Source organism: Lepeophtheirus salmonis, chromosome 4 (assembly GCF_016086655.4).
Source record: "Lepeophtheirus salmonis chromosome 4, UVic_Lsal_1.4, whole genome shotgun sequence".
Lineage (NCBI taxonomy): Eukaryota > Metazoa > Arthropoda > Copepoda > Siphonostomatoida > Caligidae > Lepeophtheirus > Lepeophtheirus salmonis.
The window spans coordinates 44,619,146-44,644,394 of NC_052134.2; the positions used below are offsets into that span (position 1 = coordinate 44,619,146).

Here is a 25,249-nt window from a genome sequence, read left to right on the forward strand (position 1 = left end):
GTCGACTTCGAGACGAACCCATACGAGGGGAAAACGGTGGCACCTTTAGACATCCAGCCATTGTTAAAAAGCCGTCATATGAGATGGAGAAGAACAATAACGCCAAGAGTTCCAACAGCGTTACCAATAGTCACAATAATAATAATAGTAATAACAATAGTAAATCCACAAGTCAAAGACGAAAGCAGCTTATTCGTAGGCAAAGTAGCTTGACGGAAATCACTGCTCAAGAACATTGGAGTGGTAAATCCCTCTCTGGCTCAAGAGAAAATGAGGCAAATCAATAACTAATTCATTACAGACTTAGTAAACTCATTCAAAAGGGGATATTCTTAATAATAGTGATAGAGGATAAGTGTGTGTATGTTAAATTGGTTGGTTGTGTACTATGACGTCATCATCATTCGCGCTTATATTTAAACGGTGAAAGTTGACGAATTTATTTATTTTTATATTTTTCACGTTACACCATTCTTGTTTATAATATTTAAAAAAACTTTAATTACAATCATATACTATTTAAATGTTAATGTTCTATTTGTAATATACATATAGATAATACATATAAGTCAGAAGCTGTACGCAATGATATTTATATATAAGTAACATATACCTATCTAATAAATGATGTGAATCAGAAACAGGTATTATTTAATAGTTCATCTACACTGTTAATGAGGGGATTACATAGAGGGAGATAAATTATTGGAAGCAATTCCTCAGCTTAAGAGACTCCAAATTACTTTGTAATCACATTAAATAAACATTAAAAAATCTCCTCTCTACACAAACTGTTTTACACTTCCAAAAATATTTTCATACATGTTAGTAAAATACATGATTCTATATTGATACTAGTGTTGCGACTCAGTCCGAGATCGATTTATTTCCTTATGGGTCTTAAGGGATTTTTCTAAACGAATATAGAGGGGGTTGGACATGATTTTCCACCTCCTTAACACAAAAATAATCGTTGTACTCTTTGTCAGCTGTTGATATTCCTGCTTCTTTTCTCCAAATTAGTGTTCTGAACGTTGATTGGTTGAATTACAATGAGTTGTGAACAATTACCGACAATTATTGATTAATAATTCTATTGCTGCAAAAAATTGATTACTTAACAACAGATTTCGGACTTTTCTCCTGTTTCAGCTTTACGAGAGCTAGTTTTATTTAGAGTTGATTTCGTATATAGTTATACGATGAAATAACAATTTTTGATATCTTTTGGGTGTAAAAGTGAACGGCTACAAATGAAACTGAAGTTACCAGATGCCTCTTTCTGAGGGCTTACTTTTAGATCGTTTTATGGTTCTTACAAAATATACTTCTTACGGTCAGACACTATTAAAAGAATATTACAGTTTCTTCAAAAGACGTGTTATATGGTTGGACTGTTCCTAGTTTGAGGGTGAAAATAGATGCAGTCCTCAGGTGGATTAACACTTTGTCTATTTATAAATTTGGGCCAGGACCATATTGTGGACAATGCTCTAAACTTTGTGAAGCTCATCATAGGTTTATGCAAATTTTACTTGAAATAGAGTAAGAGAGTAATTTCTCATGACCTCATCAACAATTAATATAAATAATAGAATCTAAACCAAATTTAGAATGAGATCGATTTTTATGTAGGACCAAACTTTTTTAGAACGTTCACTATTGAAGTTGATAATGCTGCCTTTACAAAGTGTCATTGACCTCCACACTCCTGTATGTAAATAGCATTTCCCTACAATCCATAAAACATTTTAATTTTAAATAATCTAATTTGTGTTTAATGCTGACCAAATTTCCTGTATAATTATTCTTCAATTTAATTATTCCGAATATATTTGTCGTTCGTATTATTTTTAATTGCAAGCTTGCCCAACATTCGGTCATTTAAGAAAAATTATATAGGTCTCAAACCGGTCTAGAACTGAAAGATCAAACCCAACACCAATATATGTATTTATACAATATATATGTACAACATTACAACACCATGTCATTCACTTCAATAATATATATATATATATTTATATTTAATACAATATGTAGACACTAAATGCCAGCTCAAGGACGCACTTTCTATTAAATGTTCAGGCAGTTTAGCACGAGGGAGAGAGAGAGCTTGAAGAACAAAAGGTCTGCCTAAAGTCCTTACCAACTATCTATGTGGTTGTTTCCCCAGTTATAATTTAATAAAAAAAAGGAGGAAGAATGACCGATTGGGTTGCACGTAGATACTACGCCCATTATTACAATATATAACTACATAGGGGAGACCGGGAAATGTTGATGCACTTTATTAGTTGGGGTGGGACTTTTGTAGAGGAACCCCCAGTTTACAGAATATAAATGGAAAAATGGTTTGTGCATGTTCTCTTTTTTCATTCTTAAATAGATCGACGTGCTTACAGAGTATAAGTATTTTGTTGCTAATTAGTGTTCTAATTAGTAATTGATTGAATTCGAATAAGCAATTGTTAAGCTGTAAACAATTCCATACAATCATTGAACAATAGTTCAATAGTTGGGAAGAAGTAGCAAACTACAATCTGATTTTAGGCCATTTTTCGAATGAAAGGCTGTGTGATAAAATAAAGATAACGAGGGGTGGAGAAAATATATATCTTCGAAGGGAGAATTCCCACTTATCTTTGAAAATATAAAAAAAGCAGAGGCGCCACTAGCCCAAGGGGCGTAGGTAGGGAGTGATCAGGAATGGACTTTAGCCCCTTCTCCCTAAATAAAGAAATGTTTCCTTTTTTCTTGAAATTATAGGGTCAGGATGAAAAAATATAATATTTGAAATTTCTTTTGAAGAAATTAATTTTTCGTAAATAGCTATGAATTTTTGGAATTAGTTTCGAAAAAAATTAGTTTTCTTATTTTTTTTTTTTTTTTTTTTTTTTGATTTTTGAAATATTTTTCCAAAAATTTAATATTTGAAAATTCAAATATTATACTTTTTAATTTTTTTGTGAATACTTATAGATTCTTAAATTTTTTTCGAAAAAAATATTATATTTGATATTTTTTTGTAAGAAATTTAATTTTTTTGAATTTTTTATTCAAAAAATTTTATGAAAAAATAAATAAAAATAATGCTGCAGGCTCCCCTGAGCCACCAATTTAAAAAAAAAATATATAACGGTTTTAATAATTCCTGGGCTAAGCCTCCCCTTCTCCAAGTGATGAAACCTACATATTTTAAATGCACAAGGTTCTCCTGTTTATGGAAGTATTTCATTTTCTCCTTCAAATATCATATAATAAGCACCTGATGACAAGGGTATTTATTCATTTATACCTTAAGTCCCTCCACATCAATTACTAATAGTTTTTTTTTGTCGTAGACCAGCCAAAATTGGACTCAATACCTACAAATGTCTGCTGTTTTTTTTTGACTATTTACAAATGAAGTAAACTTTGTAGTTTTTCCAATAATTGTATTTGAATGCAATCCGTAGTAAAATATTACAACTGTCCTTTTCGGATCTAGCTTTTCAAAACCTAAAATTTCACTTAAATATGTTAGTTGTGAACAAGTGATGAGACGATTTATAAAAAAAAATCCGATGCTGACTCCGATGCGATTCTAGTAAACATTTCTGATTCCAATTCTTTAATATTTTAAATAATAGTTAAAAAATACAATTTTACAATAAGGGTCGTCCTCAGTATTATAAATATCAAGGTTAATAGAAATAAAAGGTTATACCATAACGCATGCACGACATATGATTGACTTCCACCACGCTTTTAATATTGACGTCATATTAAATGAGTGGTTGTGTGTTTGGTCTATTTTCCTTCCACAGCAGAGGGTACTATATATCAAATTGAAAATTATACGAATAGTGACGTCATAGTCTATAAGTGGTTGCGTGTTTTGTCAAAATCTGCCTGTCTTGCCAACCAGTCGGTACAATACATCAGATTGAAAATTCTAGTATACCCGATTACATTATGGTCTAACCTTGTATTTCTATTAACCTTTATATATATATTTCCTTTTGCCTTGGTTTTTGGAATTTTTTTGTAAAAAATTTCAAATTTTATTTTTTTAGAAAAATACATGTTTATTCAAAGAAAATGAAATTTTTTGGAAAAATAATTGAAAATTAAATTTCTAATATTAAATTTAAAAAAAAATCAATCAAATAATATTAAATTTTCCATTAAAAAAGCAAAATTTCCTTAATTCTTTTTTTTTTTTTTTTTTGGGGGGGAATCTATATATATATATTTTTTTTTTTCATAAGTACAAAAGGTAATAAATATTTAAATAACGGTAACAAATACGAATCGGAATCGACAATTTAACGTTATTTTCCCGACTCCAGAAAAAACACCCGATTCTCCGATTCCGATTAATGGACATCACTACATAGAACCTTCATAAATAGTGCTTGAGACAAAGAGCCTGTTGCTACCCTCCCATGTGTTGCAACTCTCCCCGGCCTCCCCTATAATAAATAAATACATAACAGTCATCACTGTTTTGAGAAAGGAATGCGACATTTCATTTACATATATGTGTAGTATAAATGGCGCGCATGACATCAGCCCTAAAAGAAGAGAAGGCACATTTGTAGTACATACACTTAGCGTAAATAATAGAATATATCTAAGTGAGACTAAATCAAGTCATGGAAACAGTCAAGAAATCACATTTTGTATAAGACTCTTCTCCTAATTAGCACATTAATAATAATAATCATTATTAAGTGTGAGTGTGATTGTATTTGGCCCACCCACGGGTCACTCAGAAGAGGGTGAACATACGAAGAGGAGTGAGTGTGGTGGTGACTCTTTTATTCAAGGAAAAAGTGAAAGAAAAAATAAAAAGGAAGGAGATAGCGAAGAAATTATTAAACATTTTATGTGAAGGAAAATGTGGACTCATTATGCCAAAGAGTAGAAGGCGGTGAGGAGTGAATGAGTAAGAAGACACAAGGACTGACTACAAGGAACATTTATAGAATTTTCTGCACACATTACTAAGTTATAAATAATAAGAAACCACCCAAAGGATGAGGAAAAGGGAAGAGAGAGCAAGAAGATGACGATGGGTCCTCTACTGCAACGTCTATACGGTTGGAATATACTTTTGGCAACAGGTTCGTCGTACTGACCTCAATATTAATATTACTTTTTTTAATAATATATATGTATGTATTTGAGCGCACATCTATAAAATATTATATATTTCAATGTACAACCAAGTAGTCAAGTCTCTACAGAGAGAAAGAGATAGGGAGGTAGGCAACAACCATTATTGAAATATGTACAACATACTTAAGAAGTATATAGGGAACGATCTAACAGCGCGCAGGAATGACCGACATTAGAGAAGTCTTCTCCCTCCTCTTTTTTTTTTTTGTTTTACAACCCACCACCATCATATGTATGCTGCATCTTGCCTATTTTATTGGGTAAATTTATTAGTGCTGAGACTCGGTTCAAAACCCGATTTCCCCCTTCCCCCAATCCTGTCTTAAGTAGTGTAAGATTGGCCTAAAGAAACTGCAGTCTTATCAGTCAGGTCCTAATATAATTTGTTACCCCTTGGACCAGTCCTTAAAGGTCTTTTATAGAAACTACAACAGGTCAAATGACGTAGTTAATACTAACTACGTCATAAGAGTCGCTGAAGTTTTATCATAATTCATAAGCTAGACTAGATACCTGAAGTTAAAAGTAGGGGGTATGCAACTAGAACGTATTATTATACGTTCTAGGGCTCAGTAAAATGATTTCGGTAAAAAGGTTGCGGACAAAAAAGGTTGGGGTGATATCATTGCAAGGTAAAATCGTTATGTACATTATAATTGCGAAACAAAATCGTTAGTGGATAATATCATGTTGAAGCAACACCATTCTAAGCAATAGGATTATGAGTCATTATATTGCATCGTGTGCAATTTATATATTATACTTGGACGATAAAACTATTGAATGATGAATAAACATGACAGGATAGAAACTTATTTTCATGGATTTCATCTTGTTATACTCTTGATTTTCAGATTAATCCTAAATATGAAGTACGTTGTTCACAAGGTTGTAACTTGTATTAAGGAAGGGTTCCTTAGTGCTTAGAAACGCGGAGGCAGTGGAGTTTAAACTTCCTGGGGCCAAACACTTCACCTGTACAACCTGTGCAACAGGCTGTATTTTGGGATATTAGAAGGGCTCCTTGATGCTCAAGGAAGCAGTGGCGGATAAATTTAACTTACGGTGGGGCCCAGGAGTTGACCTACACAACCTGTATAGCTATCTTTTTATTTTCTTCACTCCTAACTGGGATTGAAGAATATAAAAAGAGTGATAAGACGGATCTAACACTAGTCTTAAGATATTTTTTCCTATAGCGATTTGGACTGATTGGTCGATTCAGACTCCGATCTTAGCTCGTACACCGAAATATGATTGTACGATATATGAATCAATTTTTCGATCTCAATGTATGAAACTATTTTTTACCCACTCCTAATTTGTGAGTAATTTCAAATATGATGTATATAACACATTTAAATTTATATGACGTAATTGTAGGTCGATGTTCACAAATTTAAAACACAACTAACGTTATGTACAATTCGAGGGTTGATGACCGAATTGCCTTAAATCAAAAATGAAAATTATAGTGTTATTTCCTCTATATCATCCTAAAAGTATAATATTGAATGTGAATACTTAAAAAACAGAGAAATTCAGATTGAAATGAATTTCTCAGATCCATATCATTGTCAAAATTGGGAAACACGTTTATTCGTGATGAAAAAATGGAGTTTCTATGCTTCATTCTGTATGGTAAATATTTCAATACGACAATTTGGCTCTAACCCAGCGAATTCAACTATAAAATTCGTCTATACCGAAGTTTAAATGAGACCGATCCTTACCCAACTTTCTTAATTTTTTGAAAATCACTTCATTTTTTGTTTAATACCAACCTTCAAAAGACAGCTGTCAAAATATTATGACAATTTGTTCTGTAGTTTGTGATTTATTGTGCCAAGTGCGACCCTAATTTTGTTATTTCCCAAACAATGGATCAAAAACAATTTTGTGATTTAATTAATTAATTAATTGCCTCTTGGTAGGGGAAAATACTGCTTAAGATCGGCAAAAGCTTGATAAATGTTATGGGGTCTCTGCTTCTTTAAAACAAATAAAATAATAATAGTTTTAAAAAAAAAACCAACTTTGAATTAAAAAAAGCGTGTTTTCTTTGTTATGGATGAGATTTTTCAGCCCATGTGTTATGTATATATTAGGGGTGAATATACTATTCTTCCAACGTGATGTTTTAAGAAAAAAGCAAGTGCAGGAATTTCTCTTTTCACATGAAGAAGTGGTTTCTGTTTTTTTTTTTTTTTTTTTTTGGAGATCAATGTTTTCTATGAGTAATAACATAATATTAATATGTACCTATATCTACAAAAAAAACTGTTATTGGTCCGTTGTTGATGACATATGCCTATAAATAGAGCAAATAAAGAAAGGGAAACCTTTTTTTTTCTCTCTCTTATGCAACACCCACATGTTGAGGAACATTGACAACGGCATGCAGATATCATTAGATATCCAAAGTAGGATGAAGATATTTCCCCGTACCTATTTACATAAATAAGCAAAGGTATTTTATCTTTCCTCATTAGAAAATGGTGCGGTAAATTATATTATACTTATTTACTGTACAAATTGAATTTAATGGTTGTAGAATGAATAACGCAAAAAAAAACATTAATCGCCGCAAGAGGGCGTGTAGAACCAGAGATTAGTAAACAAAAAACAAGTAAAAAATGTTCATATCCAAATAGGGCAACGTGTTACTTCATTAACAAAAAAATGTAGCCTACATTCTGTTGTTAGCTGTCGATGCTTCAGCTTCTTATCCCCTTACCAATGTTCTGAATGTTGATTGGTTGAATTAAAATGAGCTATGATTATGCCACAATTAATTCACCAAAAATTATTGCATATTATATACATATTTGCAAAGTTAATAGAAATATAAGGTTACACCATAACTCATGTACGACATATGTTTGACTTCCACCACGCTTTTAATATTGACGTCATAGTGGATGAGTGCTTGCCTGTTTTGTCAAAATCTGTTATTCCTGGCCAGTATTCGGTACAATACAATAAATTGAAAATTCTAGCAATTTTGACATCATAGAATAGTGGTTACCCCTGTAACGTGCTTGATAATGGACACCTTATTTCTAAGAATTCTACACATTATAATATTCAAACCTCAACAATTCATTGCTCAAAATGAAGAGGGTCTCTGAATTAATAAGTGTCTCGCCTTTAGGAGTAAAAATTTCCCATGTGTACACGTATGATATCGGCTGTAAAAAAAGTAATAATACCTTTGGACAGTTTGGGATAGGTGTTATTGATTAAATTTTAAAGTCCCCATTATTTTTGAACAGCTTAGATTATAAGCCTTTGATTAATGTACAAATTGTAAACAAAAAACTATGAATAAGTCGCCATGGAGGCAAGAAGAGCCATCAAATATTTCTTATGATGTCAGTAGAAGCTTTAGTCTGTATGCTAGTGGTGATATAAATAGTTTTTTTTTAAATATGACCTCAGAAAAGCGACATACTTTTTGTAGTTGAAACCTGAACAATCTATATTCTTTGCCAAAACTATTATTTGATTCTTGAAGAGAGAACATCTCAGTATAAAGTAATAACTAGTGCGTGAAAGATGAAGAGTAACACAGAGGATATAAAGTTGTAAGTAGTGTTGTGCCGGTCCTTATTTAGGACCAAGGACCCCGATCTAGTCCAGTCTGGTCCTATCCAGTCCAGCCCCACTTGTCTGCCCTTAAAGAACAAGGTAAAATTGATCTCTTGTGACGTCAAATTGGGCATTTTTCCTTTTTTTAATTACTCCGTTTTAAATAGAATAAATGATCTAACTAAGTAACAATATAATATGTTCGTTTAATAATGAAAAAAATCATATTTTTTGCTAGATATGAGCAATAATCCTATTTCATATATCTTATTTGGCTTAATAATCCACCGATATTTTTATAAAAAATTACAAGGACATACAGTCTTAATGTCTTACTGATAGATAGTCCTAAGGAGCGATAGGACCGGTCCAAAAACTAGATAAATAAGGACCGACACAACATAAGTAGTAAGTCCATGTTGAACTCAGAGTATAATTGAGGATCGACATCGGGGTAATTTCAGCCTATGTCCTTGCTAGGAGTTGGATTTGAGTGTATTTCCTTCATCTCATAGTTGCTCATGATTAATCTAATGGAAAGTCATGACAGCTAAGCTGCTCTCCTCCAAAACATTCTTCAAATAATCAGGATTACTGCGTTCATTTTACGTTACTTTTATTTTTACATATAGTGAGTCATATTTTCTACAACTATAGTGGTATTCATCATTAAAAATCAAGGAACGGATTAATAAAGCCAGCTTGTCTTATTTGTAGAATGGAAATTCGACATTGAGGTCCGAGTTTTTAAGAACAAGGAGATCTAGAGAAAGGTGAGTTCACCTAAATGGCGAGTATACAAACTAAAGCCTATGTATATTTTTTTTTTTTAAAGTAGAGGGAGAATAAATAAAGAAACGTAGAAATTTAATCAAGATAAACCATATCAGTATATCATTTTAATCATACTTTTAAATTGAAATAGTGTTATGCTCTAATATTGACAGGCTGTCCCTCGCTATTTCATATAATATTATTCAGTACATAAAAACCCAATTTAAATTGAATAAATATTTGTATAACAACTTTTTTTTCGACCCTGCATGTACTGAATTTACATAACCCCTTTTTCATATTCAATTATTAAATCCCGTGTCTTCAAGAAAAGGGGACTAATTTTCCTTTTAAATGAGTACAAAAACTACAAGTGAAGGACTGGAGACAGAATTGAGTCAGCTGTTAACTGTAGTCCTTTGATTTAATTAAAATTACAATATCCAAATTTTGAGATAACTCATATCTAGATATATATATTATAAATGGAGGTCCTATGCCATACCCCTCCACGAAAAAATGTCTGAACTCCTGCTGAGCAAAGGACAAGGAGTAAAATTTAATAACTTCGATCCTTCTTTCGAGTTATGACACTGAAGTAGGTTCCCATTTAGGGGCGTCCGCAGGGGGTGGGCTGGAGGGGCTTCAACTCCCCCCCTCAATATAAAAATTTCCATAAAATTGAACACTTCATTATTTTTTTTTCAAAAATTTTATTTTCTGAGAAAATAGATTTTGAAATTTTTCCAAAAAAAATAATATGTAAATGTTTTTTCCCAAACATTAAATTTTTTGTGAACAACTGTCGATTTTGGGGGGGAAAATCCATAAAAATTTAATACTTGAATTTTTTTTTCTACAAAAATCAACTTTTTGGGAATGGCGGTTGATTTTTCGAATGTTTTGGAAAAAATTTAATATTTGAAATTTTTTTCCGAAGAATTTATTTTTTTGAGGACAGATGTGGATTTTTAAAATTTTTTGTGAATCGTTAATGATTTTTGAATTTTTTTTTCCACAAAATTACAAATTTGAAACATAATTTTTCAATTTTTTTATATAGCATTGCCTTTTTAGGAAAAAAAACCCTACAAAATATAATCTTGCGGACGCCCTGCCATTCACCATTAAGTGGAAGAATGAAATATGTTAATATCTTATTACGTATAGTCCCGATATTGATCCTTAGAAATAAATGAAATTTAATGGATTTGAATTCTGTCTTTATCTATCAGAGTAGGGTTATGTCCCGATTTTGTAACACATAATATTTAATGATGAAAACCACGCACTTCTCAACACACACATTATAAGGAACAAAAACAGGCGATAATATACTTTAGGCCTGAGTTCATAGAAATGAAAGGCGAAAATAGGGCCGTACCCATGGGGTGAGCTAGAAAATTTAATATCTGAAATTTAATTTAATTTCTTTCCCGAAAGATTTAATTTTCCAAAAAAATTTCAAAAAATTTATTTTTCTGTGAATAGCTTTGGAGTTTTGAAATTTTAACCAAAAATTTTATACATGAAATATATTTTTTGAAACTTGTTTGTAAAAAATTTAATTTTTTGGAAATTGAACTTTGGATTTTTTTTTCTAAAAATTTTGGAATTTTTGCTTCAAAAAAATTCCAAAACCAAGGTCCCCATCCCCCCAAAAAAAGCCTGGAATTGTAACACTGACTTTGGAATCAAATTATACTCCATTCTACTATGGTTGACCAAGTCCTAATTATGTTTCCGTATTGGTAAACAGTAGCCATAGTGAATGGCGGAGCATTATCGATGATATCAATCATGTACATATTGTAGGTGCAAAAGAAACTATGATATTTAGAAGGAGAGGAGGCATGAATAAATAGCATCCATGCATGTATTTATAATATAAATAAATAAATTGCAAAACTATAAATCAAGTATTCATAATAATAAGATATTTGTAAGATATGTACATTATACAACAAAAATGTACTCGAAGAAATCGTACGTACATAAGGAGAGACACCATTCATGCATAATAAGATAAATACGAGTATTTATGTTCTGCAAATTGAAAATATTTTCCTAATCTCTCATTTGCTCTCTATCTCTAATTTTCATTTTTGAACAATTTCCAATTCAATCACAGCACTAGCTTTTTGAAATAAACAAAGATAGGGTAAATTATCGTTGCCTATCAAAAACTGTCATAATAGCCTCAACTTAAAATAAAGTGATTCAAGAATATTCCTACATTTAATTCAAAGATATCAGTCGTAGTAATCATTATCATTCCTGAACATTGCCCAAGTCTCAAACGTATATCTCACTTCCACATAAGTTTCTTTGTTCCATTCACATTCAAATTTATAATTTGTAATTGAATATATTAAGAATATTTGCCCTACATTGTATTTTCCTATCATTAATTGACTCTTGTATGATTTAAAGCAGTTGACTCCATGTAATATGAACTCAAATAGGTTACTAGATATGATTTTGATTTGTATACAGTCAAACCATTATTAAGGGGTCAAACAATTGAAGCTGAAGTGTGATCGCTTAGTGTAGGGGACCTCAATTAACCTGCAACAAATTTGCAACCATTTTAAATAGGAAAACTGGAAATTTTAGTGCAGTGACAAGCTTAAACTGAAAGCCGTAAAAACAGGTCTGATTGTATAATTAATCATATATATTGATTGGTCTTGTCACGATATCAAAATCAACAGTATTAAAATTAGTCAGAAATTGGATAAAGTTATTAAAAGCAATATTTATTCATGCTTTGTTCTATATAGTACAATTTTCTAGCTCATATTTTCTTTTACAACAAACCACCGGGTGGTCCATTGAAATTTGAACGCATTAATTCAATAATTAATGAAGGTTGAGTGATTGAATATAAGTACAATCAGTCCATGAGGGAACATGCGAGAGATCTCGGGGTTTCACACCGTTACTGTCCAGAAAGTTATGAATAAATGGATGGAAAAAGCCTTTAATATCAGCAATGAAAGAAACGCATCTCCTCCGTTACAAAACTCTTTTGAATTAGTCTTTTGAACTCTTTTTTGACACTATTGGCCCCATACAACCCTAATGCCAATTTTTTGTGTGAATGTCGAAGGGAAGGCCTGCAGTGTCCGTCATCCGAACCTCGATGCCTTCAAAACCTCTGTCAGTCAGTATTGGGAAGCCATTACTAAGAAATATATCCGCAGTGGGTTCAGGACTTCGAACGCAGCCTGAGAGCCATCATCGCCGCTAAGGGCGGCTACATTAATGTTTATGAGAACACAGATAGTACTAACTTTGTTGACATTCAATTGTTAATGAATAAATTATATCTTGTTGAAGTTTAAAATTCAATGCGTTCAGATTTTAATGGAACATTCGATATATATTAATTTATGTAAACCAAAAATATTCGTATATAATTCGTGTCATTTTATACTCAGTCATTGATTCATATATAAATAAAATTATCAATTCAATGTATATAGTTAATTAATAATTAGTCTCTTAATAATAATGAACAATAGTCATATTCAAAAAATATAGAATTATATGTTTTTATTTCCCTTTTGACAGTCGAGGTTGAGAGTTTATAAGCATGAATAATATCTATAACACGGCATTACTTCGCCACCAAAAACATATACAGTTTATTCTGTTGTGAGCTGTTAATTATTCGACTTCTTTTCCTCTATTCTGAATGCTGATTTGTTGTATTTGAATTACCTCTTGTTCACCTGTGAACAATCCCCAATAATTGTAGAATAATATTTACTTAGTTGGGAAGAAGTGGCCTATAATTGGCTAACTATTAACTGATTTTAGTCTTTTTTCTGTTTCTTTTTGTAGGAAAGGTTGTGTGATCGATCAATATAATATATTATGATGAAATTTGTGGCAACTCAAAGAAATAATTAGTAATTATTATAATTCAATACGTAATGAATAGCAATCTCAGTTGAATATACGCGAATGTATGTATATAAGATTTCCTAGAAACATATTTGGTCCTCAAACAACGATGAAATCATAGTATGATATTGAGTTCTTTTTCCTTTTATCTAATGAAAAAATAATAAATGTGTATAGCAACGCTTATTAGATGTTAAACAATAACATGAAATACACTAACAAGGCATGGAAAAGCAAAAATAACAATCGTCATAACAAACATAACTACTCTCACCTGATAAATCATATACCTTTTTCCGAAATTTGGATATTTTAAAAGCTTTTCGATAAATGACACCAATATTAACGTCGATAGTTCTTTGTAACAAATACAAATAGAGGGGAGAACTGGGAACTTAACAGTAAAAGAAAATATTTTATTGAATAACTATATATACTTATCTCTCATATACTAAAAAGTATTTATAATGTATCATTCCATTTTTATATGTTATGTTTTTTTGATCAGTAGTAAAATCTTTCTTATCAAAGTTTTTCTACTGATTACTTTACCAAACATAATCCCTCGTCGTTTCTGTGACAAAATGGATCATGAATACAGAGAGCATTTTCCCAGCAAGGATCATTGTTTAGCTACGGAAATAATTAACAAATCTGCATTCCTCTTTGATATTATACTTAAGTATTCCACTTCTATTTGCTGAGTAGTGACAGTAGCTAGTCAAGATAGATTACTTTTTGAATTGGTAATTAAATTTTCAAAGGATTTTCTTTTCCAAATGTATTTGTAGAGATTGCTTACAAATAAAACTACTATATACAACCTTTCTGATAGTGCAAAGAGGCCACACAATCCTAATTTTCATATTTTAGCTTTAGAGGTTTCTTGGTATTTGAAGGATAAGTCTAATAGGCAATCATTCTTTTAATGGCCTTTAAATATTTATCTCTCTTTGAGATTTGATGGGAAATTATGTGAAATAATATATTCTCCGTATTTTCATAACCCGGATGAACTGTTTCAACATGTCATTGTTAAGGCAATACAACGTTCTGGCATTATCACAAAAATTAACACATTTTAAGAATTAAGCGGCTCTTAAAAATAATATATTGACTGATAGTATATTTGAGGGAGTAAGTATGTATATTAAATTATAGAAAATAACGTTTTGACGACTATTAAATATTATGCAAAAAAATATTTTCTCTTGTTACTATCCTTCTCATGTGTATATGGACAATGTACATAAAAATACTATTACTATTTCTTTTCTATTCAAAATTAATTTTGTGTATGTCGTTATTTATTTGGTCTAGTACAGTTTTAAGATAATTCCCATTTGTCGTTAGGACTGTCAATAATATATTTGATACAATAAATTTGAGTAAAGTCATGTAGGATGGAACTTTATAACTTTTTAAAAATGATATGTAGGACTAAACTGTACCGGACAGAGACTGAACTGTACTGCAGTTTTCCGTCCTAAATAAGAATCTAGACAATACTACTCAAATATAGAAAGAGAGGTTGAGAGACTATATCTAAAATATCCGAGGAATTATTATTATTTATTGGAGCAGTTATATACTATAGACCCCACTTAAGTTGCATATTAAGAGACCGATTAAATATGTCCCTATAAAAGAAATAATACACCTTATGGAATTAATTATATACTAATAAATAATTCTAAACTTCCATAAATGCCCACTTAAAACCAATATCCGTATCATATTGTATATGTCGTGTACAAGTTGTGATTTACGAACAAGTTACAAATTACAACTTGTACGCCTCATAATATCTTATTCAATTACAACATTGTTAATTTAAACTACAAACTATTCATTAATGTATTTATGAGTAATATAAGCTTAGGGTATTTGAACTTAAAAATTTTCATATTTTCCAACCCTGTTATCCATTCAAATAGTACTCGGCGTTTTTCTCTGCAAAATAATTATTCACCAGAAACTTTATTGTTTTTAGCTCAATTACTCCGAGTTGGATTGACTCAGACGTGTCAAATTTTAACACAACAAGCCTTCATATGACATCTATTTTTTGAATCAATTTAAAAACAAATATTTAATAACAGATCGATATTTAATTTACTCCATTTTCTCAAAAACACTCTCATCAACTCCCTCAAACGACAAACACATAACAACTGCGCGTCTAAAATGCCTGAAAAGTTGGTTCCTAAATGTCAACAGATGCTAGATAAATGTGATTAAAGAGTCCTTTAGATGTTACTTGCTTTTATTTACGAGTGTTGAAATCTTCACGTTGAGGTCTGTAATTTTTCAGACCAACCTCGTATATTTTATATTAAATATGTAATATCATCATTAAGGGAGTCATATGAATTGTAGAGCAAAACCGCGTCCCTCTGTCGCTTTGTTTACAAACTAATATAAGTAAACAGTTCTTATGCCCCATTCAACATCCGATGATATAAAGCTGGAATAATATGGCAATGCTATATTGTGTTGGTTGATCAAATGAATTAAAAAAATATATAGCGCATCTCTGTTTTTCTTGAATATTGTTTCAGATTGTTTTTGTGTTAACATACCTTGTATTACTAGTTATTAATTTTTCGTTCTTTTAACTATGATTTAGCTACCCATAATGGATAGATTGTTCTAAAGTTAAGCTCTATGGAAAGGCCTAAAACTTTTTACACATCCCTTTTTTGATGAAGTATTTTCTTTTAAGTAGTATTGGAAAAGGAGTAAAGTGTTTTCTTTTTTACTTATGTAGTAAACTAGTGTTTTACATTCGGTTCTATTATACGATTATGTTCAAAGCTTTCAAACATATGTATATATCATGTAATAAAACTTATTGGTCTCGCTTTTTTCTAGTGATGATGATGATTGCTTCAACAAATGGACTAAAATGTTATTTTTGTACGGTGAAGAAGCCATCGAAACGATTAAATGTTAGTGCCAAACTTTGCTCAAGATTTAATGGAACTGATGATTACATCATTGACTGCCCCTTGTCCACATTTTGTGAAACCAAGACATTCCGTCTACATACACAGACAGGTTTGTACTAAAAATATTACTATTATACTTAACCCTGGAATTCTAGATACATTAAATAATCATGCAGAAATTTATTCCCACATTTTTTTGGGAGAAAATTGAAAAATTAAATTTTATATATTAAATTTTTTGGAAAAAAAAATAATTCAAAATTCAACAGCAATTCGTAAATAATTTTTTTTTTTTTCAAAAAATTACAAAAATTAAATTCAATATTTGAAATTTTTTGAAAAAAAATGAGACGCGGTAAACGCATGATATATGTGCTAATCCACCTTAACTTTTAAAAAATAAGCCCTAAGTGGGTCCAAAAAAAGATAAAAGAGACTCAAGAGTGGCGTTCAAAGTATTCTTTGATTCAACGTAATAAAATACTTTTTTTAAATATAAGAAGAATGTCAAATGAATATATAATTCTACTCTCCCCACAACAGCTTTACCATTATAATCGTCTTTATCTCCATTATGAAAAAATATTAAGTTTAATCCTTTTCAAAACTATTAATCATCTCCATACTTATTTACTACTTAGTACATAGTTGTATCTATTTAGCCTACCCACTAATAGTAGTGATAATAGAAACATAAATAGTGATATATCTATGTAAATAATATTAATTCAAAGATAACTACACATCATCTATCATAATTAATCAAAAAACAACGACACCAGAGAGAAAAACACACTTTAAAACTACATTGAATTTAGTCAAACATTTAGTTTGATAAGTATACATCATTTGCAATTTGTGTCACGCTAATACAACTCATGACATCATTTATATGTAATGTTTTTTTTTTTTTTTATGTACATAAATAAAGATATGAGTTTATTGTGACGTGTCACCACAAAATCAAGCTAAAATGGTTTTTCACAAAATTGAGTTTAGATTTCATTTGTATTCTTATACGAATTACCGTCAATTTCTATAAACAAGATATTCTTATAATCCCTTAGTGTGTGTTGCTAATTCAGCTTTAAAAAAACCATACTTGATTGTCATAATAAAAGATGACCGTTTAAAAGACAAAAGAGAGCAATTTTTATTAAATAAAAACTCGACAAGCCTTGGTAATGTCTAATGTATAAATCTTATCTTGAACTTGTTGTACTAATGAGTAATGACCAGGGAAGCAAACTTTGTGTAGCATTCTTTTTAAGAAGTACATAAATCCTAACAAAGTAATTAATTCATTCATTTAAGTCTTAATCTGTGAATTAAGCAATCCCTGGCAACAAAAATTGACCGTCCACTCAACATTCCCCACCCCTATTTCTTTCTTTATCTGATTACATCTCATACCGGGAGCGGGAACTTTATCAAGATGTATTTCAGCAACCAATTGTAATAGGATATGTTAATAAAATAAAAATAACCAATATGATGTCCTGCCCACCAGAAACCTCGATGTATCCCCCCTTGGCAGCAATGATGGCTTCCAGGTGACCTCCCCAAAGGACAAATATCTGTCATTTTGGCAGTTTCGCACGGGGTCCACTGTCAATGTCTTCTCATCACTGAAAAACCCAACCCAACTGGCCTTGGCCTTCTTGAAGTCATTCAACAGAGCCTTTTCCTACCCTATCCAAGCTTCCTGTCCACTGTCTCTGGCTTCATAACAGCATAGACAATTGGCCTGGAGATCCCCGACTGCTTTGCAATCTCCATTGGTTTCTTGTCAGCGTCCAAAAGTGCACGGACCGAAATTCGTTGGTCACCTTCGGTTGGCATATTTTCGCCTTCTAAGACACTTGGGTAGATCCCAGGTTAATATGAATACATGTTTAGACCATCATTTAATCGGGCTTGCAAGAATTATCAATCGGATGCATTGTACAGAATGTTGGGCGAGACAGGCAGATTTTGACAAAACACGTAACCACTCATAACCTATGACGTCACTATTGCAATAATTTTCAATTTGATATATAGTACTGGCTGCTGGGGAAGAAATATAGATTTTGAACAAATACTATGGCGTCAATATTAAAAGCTTGATGGAAGTCAAACATCAGACGTACATGCGTTATGGTATAACCTTGTATTTCTATTAACCTGGGGAATATCTAGTTCTTTTTATTTCATTTTTGTCTATTTTTAGTATTAGACCGGAAGAATTTTACCGCATTCACAATAACCTTGATTAATGTAGCAAAAACGCAGTGTAAAGACTTTCCCGGTGCTCCCAGTAAAAGATCAGATTAATATTGAAATTTATAAGAATTGTCTCCACAAACGTCTAATTAGATAGTCATTTTGAACGTGCAATTCTATAACAATTGAATTTGAATAAGTCATTTTAGTAGGGGGAATATTGATGTAATTATTCTTTCTTATTTAACTATTTAAGGTACGCCAATAATACTTCTGACTTATAACCAAAATAGATTGCATGTTAATAAAATATAAAGCTTAATGATTTTCGAGCATATAATTCCTATCACTGCAACTGATTAAATTTTATTCCTTTCTAACTAGTAAGAGATATATTTCGTCAGAACTATGTTACGTATTTTTGTAATATACAGGTTATTATGTCTCGACTTCTAATCTATTATTTATAAAAATAAGTTTAATTCTTCCAAAAACATTATATTTTTCTACCTTCGATTACTTTTAAAAACAAAATAAGGTGAAATCGGAACAACCCCAGTTTTTCTATTTGTAGAACAAAGTTTCATATGAGACCGGTCCAGACGGAAATTTTTACCGAATTAGCTAAAATTATAAAGATATAAGACCGGTTACGGATTTCCATACCAAAAATCAACACTAATAAATAACTGAATCAAAATTGTCTTTGTCATGACAGAGACTGAAATAAAATCAGAAGTAAGTGGGGAAATGGTCAAAGCAGATTTTAACGTGAGCAAGAATTCTTCCACAATAAAAAATGTATGGGGATCTTTTTTAATATTATTTTTTTATACTAAAAAAAAAGATATTTTTTATTATAAGTAATTTCGAATCAAGGTTTGTATGTTGATTTTTTCAAACGGAGTTCCTAATTTTTTAGAGTATCATACCCAGAGTAAATGCCTCGATATCCCCTCTAAAACAGCAAATGAGAATGGTTTGACTGAGATTCTGAATATTATAGGCAGTGATTCAAATCGGTTGTATTTTTTAGATTTTAGTTTTTTTGGAATTGGTATCAGAAGAATGAATTTTCTTTTCCTTAGCAGTTGTCATCATTATTTAATTCCTGACTAGTGAACATCATTTCCTAAATAGACTTAATTATAATTCAAACCGGATTGAAAATTCGTGTGTGCTCATGAAAGTAACCTTAAGGATTTGTTGCAGAGTTATTATTGTGAGTCCTTTTAGGACTCAAAAAAAGAATTGGGGATTTACATCGAAGTAATTCTATCAAATGTCCTTGTTTATATCCTTTTCTCCATCCATAGCTAGTTGCAGCTGATTTAAGAAATGTGATGAGGATTATTATTTCTCTCTTCCAAAACATTTTTCAAATGGTTGATTTTCGGTTTCTTTTTTTTAAATGCCCATTTTACACAGGTTTTTCATGATTAATTATAGGTAATGTAGATTAAAAAAAAGTTAAGAACCACTCCACACGAGAACCTTCTTATTGAATAATGAAGCATTACTTTTCAATTTGAATAAATGAACAAAAAATAATGCAATTATATTAATTCCCTCAAAACAAATCATAAGGGGATTGAAAATATTGGAAAAATAATAATTTTTTTTTTTTTTTGTCTTGCCTCTAGAGAAAAACTCAATTTAAAAAAGAGTAAATAAGGTTATAGTCTATTACTAAATGTATTATTTATCATAGATAATAAATAGAGTGACGAAGATTTTCTTGCGGAGATTGTTATCGACTCAAAATGGCGTTAGCTGTTCTCAGGACAAATATATTTTATAATAATCAATAAAAAAATCTTGGTTTTCAAATATTATATAGGCATAAGTAGAGTTGTCATGTTTGTAAGGAAAAAAAGATCACAAGAAAAAGGGTACAACTGAATTAATATTAATATCAGGTGCCTGCTGTTGATTTGGGGGGGAAAGGAATTACTGCTATAAAACAGAGAACCTTCTACATTTAAAATAGCGTTAGTGCATAAAAAATATTATAATTGCATTTAAATTCTCATAGATTTATTTTAATATGCATTTATAAAAAAGTTCACACTAAAAGGGGGCAATGATACATGCTTAAGAGAGAGAAGTGAACAACAGAACGACCTATTAAATAATGAACAAAAAAGAAGAATGAGCACACGCATCAACTGTTTTTGGGTTTTTTTCCTTCTCTAATTATTAAAAGTAGTTTTTTCATTAGAAGCATGTCAACTCTAGCTTTAAGAATATGATACAGCAGGGGTATGAAAAAGTTGACGTGATCTTGTGCGACACTAAACCCCTCAAGCAATCTATACTATTCTATGTATTTCTCCATCAAACTATTGGAGAAAGAAAATCCCGCTTTTTATTTCTATTCGAAAAGGTTTCATATATAGAATTTTAGTGTAGAGACTCGTTTCGATTTAAATCCTTTAACAATGAGGAGTCAAATATGTGACATCTTCTTACCTTGCATCTAATTTTTGCATACTTTATTTTTTATATTACTATAAATATTATTGTGAATCTTTGTTCCAATTGTCAAAGACTTCATTATATTTTTCTATGTTTAGAGGCGGTAGAATAGTTATTTTCATTGCAAATTTAGTGTAAGATATTTTGAATAATGTTTCAAATTTCTATTACATTCTATATAGAAATATGGACTCGCGTAAAATTTAGAGCTTCAATGTTATGTTTTATATAGGTCTAGGATTTTAAGTGTCTGAAGGTCAACACGTCTGAAAATCAAGGATGTAAATATTTGGCAAAATAACTTCTAGAATAAATATTGTTTTTGGCTATACGAAGAATACCTATGCAAAAAATAATCCGGATTTTTTAATTTTAATCTGAGTCAATATTTCGTTCCAGATCAAAATTTATTAGTGTAGACCGAAATTTCCTCCTTTTTTTTCAAATAAGGTTGCTTAAAAAAATATTATATGAGGCCAGATCTGTACTGATATATATATTTTTAGATCGAATTTTAGTATGAGACCAGTACAGAGTGAATTTGGACCAAATGAATTAAAATGATAACTCAGACCGGTCTAGGATTTTCAGACCATAACCCAACACTAGTAATAATATATGTATAATTTCATTTATCATAATGTGTAATAGCAACCTTCAAATTTTATCCTTCGATTAAAATTATCCATTTATTAATAAGATTTTATTATTGAAACACGGTTCGTTGAAACTTCCCAAGGCTATCATCATCAAATATTTTCTCTTTTTCTTTTTATCAAGAACAAAAAAGATAAGAAAGGAGAAGAGTTTGAAGTAGGGGTGCATCGATTCGGTTCTTCATATCCCATAGATACATATATTTAAATATCTTAAGGACGCAGTTCACGACTAGCTTCTTTTCAGATACAATGTAATTTCCTTGCAGGTATTTTCGTTGGATGACTCTTGTATTATTTAAACAGCTGATTCTACGTATTAAGAGCTCAAAATAGTATTACATACTATATAATTTATATTTAAAAAAAAATCAATTACCTTTGTTTAGAATAGTGTCATTTTATAATCAGTCGTTGATTTTTATATGGTTAAAATTATCAATTAAATGCATAATCTCTCAATATGAATAAAAGGAAAAATACACAAGACTAAAAAACATATATTTTTTTTTCATATTTTCTCTCACCGTTTTGACAGTCAAAGTTGTTAGTTGATGATAAAGATGAACGTGATTTCATGCCAAAAGTTGCAATGTGAAACTTTTTCATATAAATATATATCTATGGGTAATTCCACGAGAAATTTTCAAGAGAAAACAGATTTGATATATATTTGGTTTCAATGATACCACATGTCAAATTATAGTCAAATCAGTTTATCAAGGAATGATACATATATCTATACATAGACTTGAAAATCTTACATAATTACCAAAGGCATAGCATAAATTCACCTTGCAACAGCTCTCATGAAATCATGCAATAACAACACCTTTAAAGAATTTTGGTCATTCTACATATACAAATTTTAAAGTCCCTTCTAGACGGCATTATTTTTGTCAATATTATATTCAGTAAAGTACCTGCGTCCGCTTACCAATTGATTTCCTTCAGTAAAACCACAAAATAGTCTTTACATTATTCGTTATTTAATCATATTTGAAGTATATATCTATTATTCTTAAAAGCATTAGATCCTTGATAGTCGAAATTAACTTATGATGACGTTACTGTTTACCTATGAGACCGTAATTTAGTAAATATTGTCCCTATAAGACGACTAATACATTTCGATTCACCCGTAGAGTGAACCTGGCAGATTAATTTGGAAACTCGTACATTTTGGTGAGTGATATTTGAAATCTACTCGCCCAGATGATAATATATTACCCTATTATTAGAGCAAGTAAGCAGACTCTGCGCAAAAATTTTGACCTTCGTTTTTAAAAAAGATGGGCTGCTTTCAATTGAACATTTTGATACAGATGTTATTGTACCCGCAAATTTTAATAAATTGATAAAGTTTGCTATTTCACAGGCAATATACAACAAATGAAAAAAACACTAACCAACTGGGGCGAGTGTTTTTTGACAGTTGCTCGGTCGAGGAAGTATTTGCACGTGTTAAAAGTCTTTTACTAACATATCCTTCACATATAGTTTTGAAGTCATTTATTACTTGATAAAGTTAAGCAAGTGTTTTTCATTTCCAAATCCATTTAGGACACATAAAAAAACCGCTCACCAACTCGGGTGAGCGTTTTTGACAGTTACTCGACCGAGGAAGTGTTTGTGAGTGTTGGAATATTTCTCTAAAGTGTCCTTCATATATAATTTAAAATACTTCATTACTTGCTAATAATAATAATTAATATATTGTATACAATGTAATCATAGTAAATTTATTATATCCATGTATATTTTGTACTTTAGAAACTGTATCTGTCATGACGCGAGGCTGTGCAAAACAAGACTATTCATACCAACAACTTGTCAGAGGAAAATGGAAGCAACAAACTGTTGTTGCTTCCGAGGCATATACTGAGGGATGTATCAATTCCGGATCTTATAGGAGTCAAAGTGGGGACACAGAGTACTGTTTCTGCTCATCAGATCTTTGTAACTGGAATATTAATCATGCTGCCTCTCCAAAAAGAAGTTATCTACTAAACGAGTGGATTTTGTTGTATTTACTTTACGCTTTCTGTATCATTTTATAATAATATACTTATATATGTTAGTAGCTGAATCTGCAAATTTCGCTTGTCATGTGTTTCTTATTAGATTGATTCCTTCAAACTTTTGCATATTTATTTATTAGAAATTGTATGTATTTAGATGACACTACACTGAATTCAACATAATTCAAGTTTTCCTATTTTTTCCCATTTGAGTCATAAATCCTTCTTCTGATATATACTTTTACACTTCTTAATGCATAATCTGTATTTATATACATTTTTGCATGGCAATTCTTTGGGAATAAACATATTAAACTATATCTGTCATAAGGAGTGAGTTTTTAGTTTGAAAAAATGAAAAATAATAGTTAAGATAAAAAATTATAGCCAAAAAATATGAGGAAGACCAAACTTTGCTGAAATTTGTAGTTTGGCATTTAAAAAAATGTTAAAATCACAATATATTTGAGCCTTATTTTACTCTGATATGTATATACAAAATAAAAAAAACGAATCATTTGGGAGAAGGAAAATTACTAGTGATGGAATGATTAATAAGAATCGGGAGTAAGAGAATCGGGTATCTTTTATGGAATCAGAATCAGCATCGGGAATATAATGTTTAATTTGTTATTGCAATTCTTATTTATTCCTGGTATTTTACTATTTATTACTTATCTAAGTTATGAAGAAAAAAATAGCCCGCTACCAAAAAAAAATTATGGGTTTTTACTTCTTTCAAGAAAGTTTTATATTAGAATTTGAATTTTTTTTTAAAACAGCTGGGGATTTTGAAAATTTTTCTCAATTTTTTTTTAAATTTTATGAGAATAGCTGGGGTTTTAAATTTATTTAAGGAAAAAATGAATTTTATGAGAATGGTTATGGATTTTGAAAAAAATTAAATAATTGATAATCTTTACTAAAATCGCATCGGCATCGGTATTTTTTTTAATCGTTCAATCACTAAAAATATCCCTTTCCTAATTCCAGATATATAAAATTCCATGACTGAACATGGGCTACTTTTTTTATTCATAAAGTGGCAAGGTACCTAAGGGTGCTCAGTTAATCTAGTCATTTTATGTACAACTTTATGTAGCACCTAGGGTTTTACTGTCAACATTTGTTTTGTGCAAAAATGTTGATCTTGCGCAAAAAAAAATAGCTTTTAACAGTGTAAGACATTAGTCTATTTTTGTATTGTATGATAACACCCTTTATTTTACACTATTTAACCATGAAATGCTACCATGAAAGCCCAAAAAAAACTTATTTAGGCCTCATTACAAACATGTTAGGGCCTAATGCTTTAATACAAACATTTTTGTGTAAAAAAAGTGTTTTTACAAAATTGCAAAAATTAAAGTATATTTATATTTAACGACATCCCAAAGACGCCCTTGGTACTTACAAAAGAAAAATAGAGTAGCTTATATTCAGCAAAGTAGGACTCACATGCTAAAAATCAGGTCAATTCTTTCAGCTGTTTTGG

At 30.6% G+C, this 25,249-nt stretch overlaps 2 protein-coding genes across 3 annotated transcripts in view; one reads left to right on the top strand and one right to left on the bottom strand.

Moving 5' to 3' along the window:
- Positions 1–25,249, bottom strand: part of LOC121116046 (rabankyrin-5) — an 88,918-nt gene that overhangs the window by 16,591 nt on the left and 47,078 nt on the right. The gene's annotated exons all lie outside the window — the stretch shown is intronic.
- On the top strand, positions 4,601–23,830 carry LOC121116047 (uncharacterized). The gene is made up of 3 exons (XM_040710244.2): positions 4,601–5,111; positions 16,318–16,503; positions 23,507–23,830. Exons 1-3 carry the CDS (start codon positions 5,054–5,056, stop codon positions 23,791–23,793), a joined length of 531 nt encoding a protein of 176 aa, XP_040566178.1. The 5' UTR covers positions 4,601–5,053; the 3' UTR covers positions 23,794–23,830.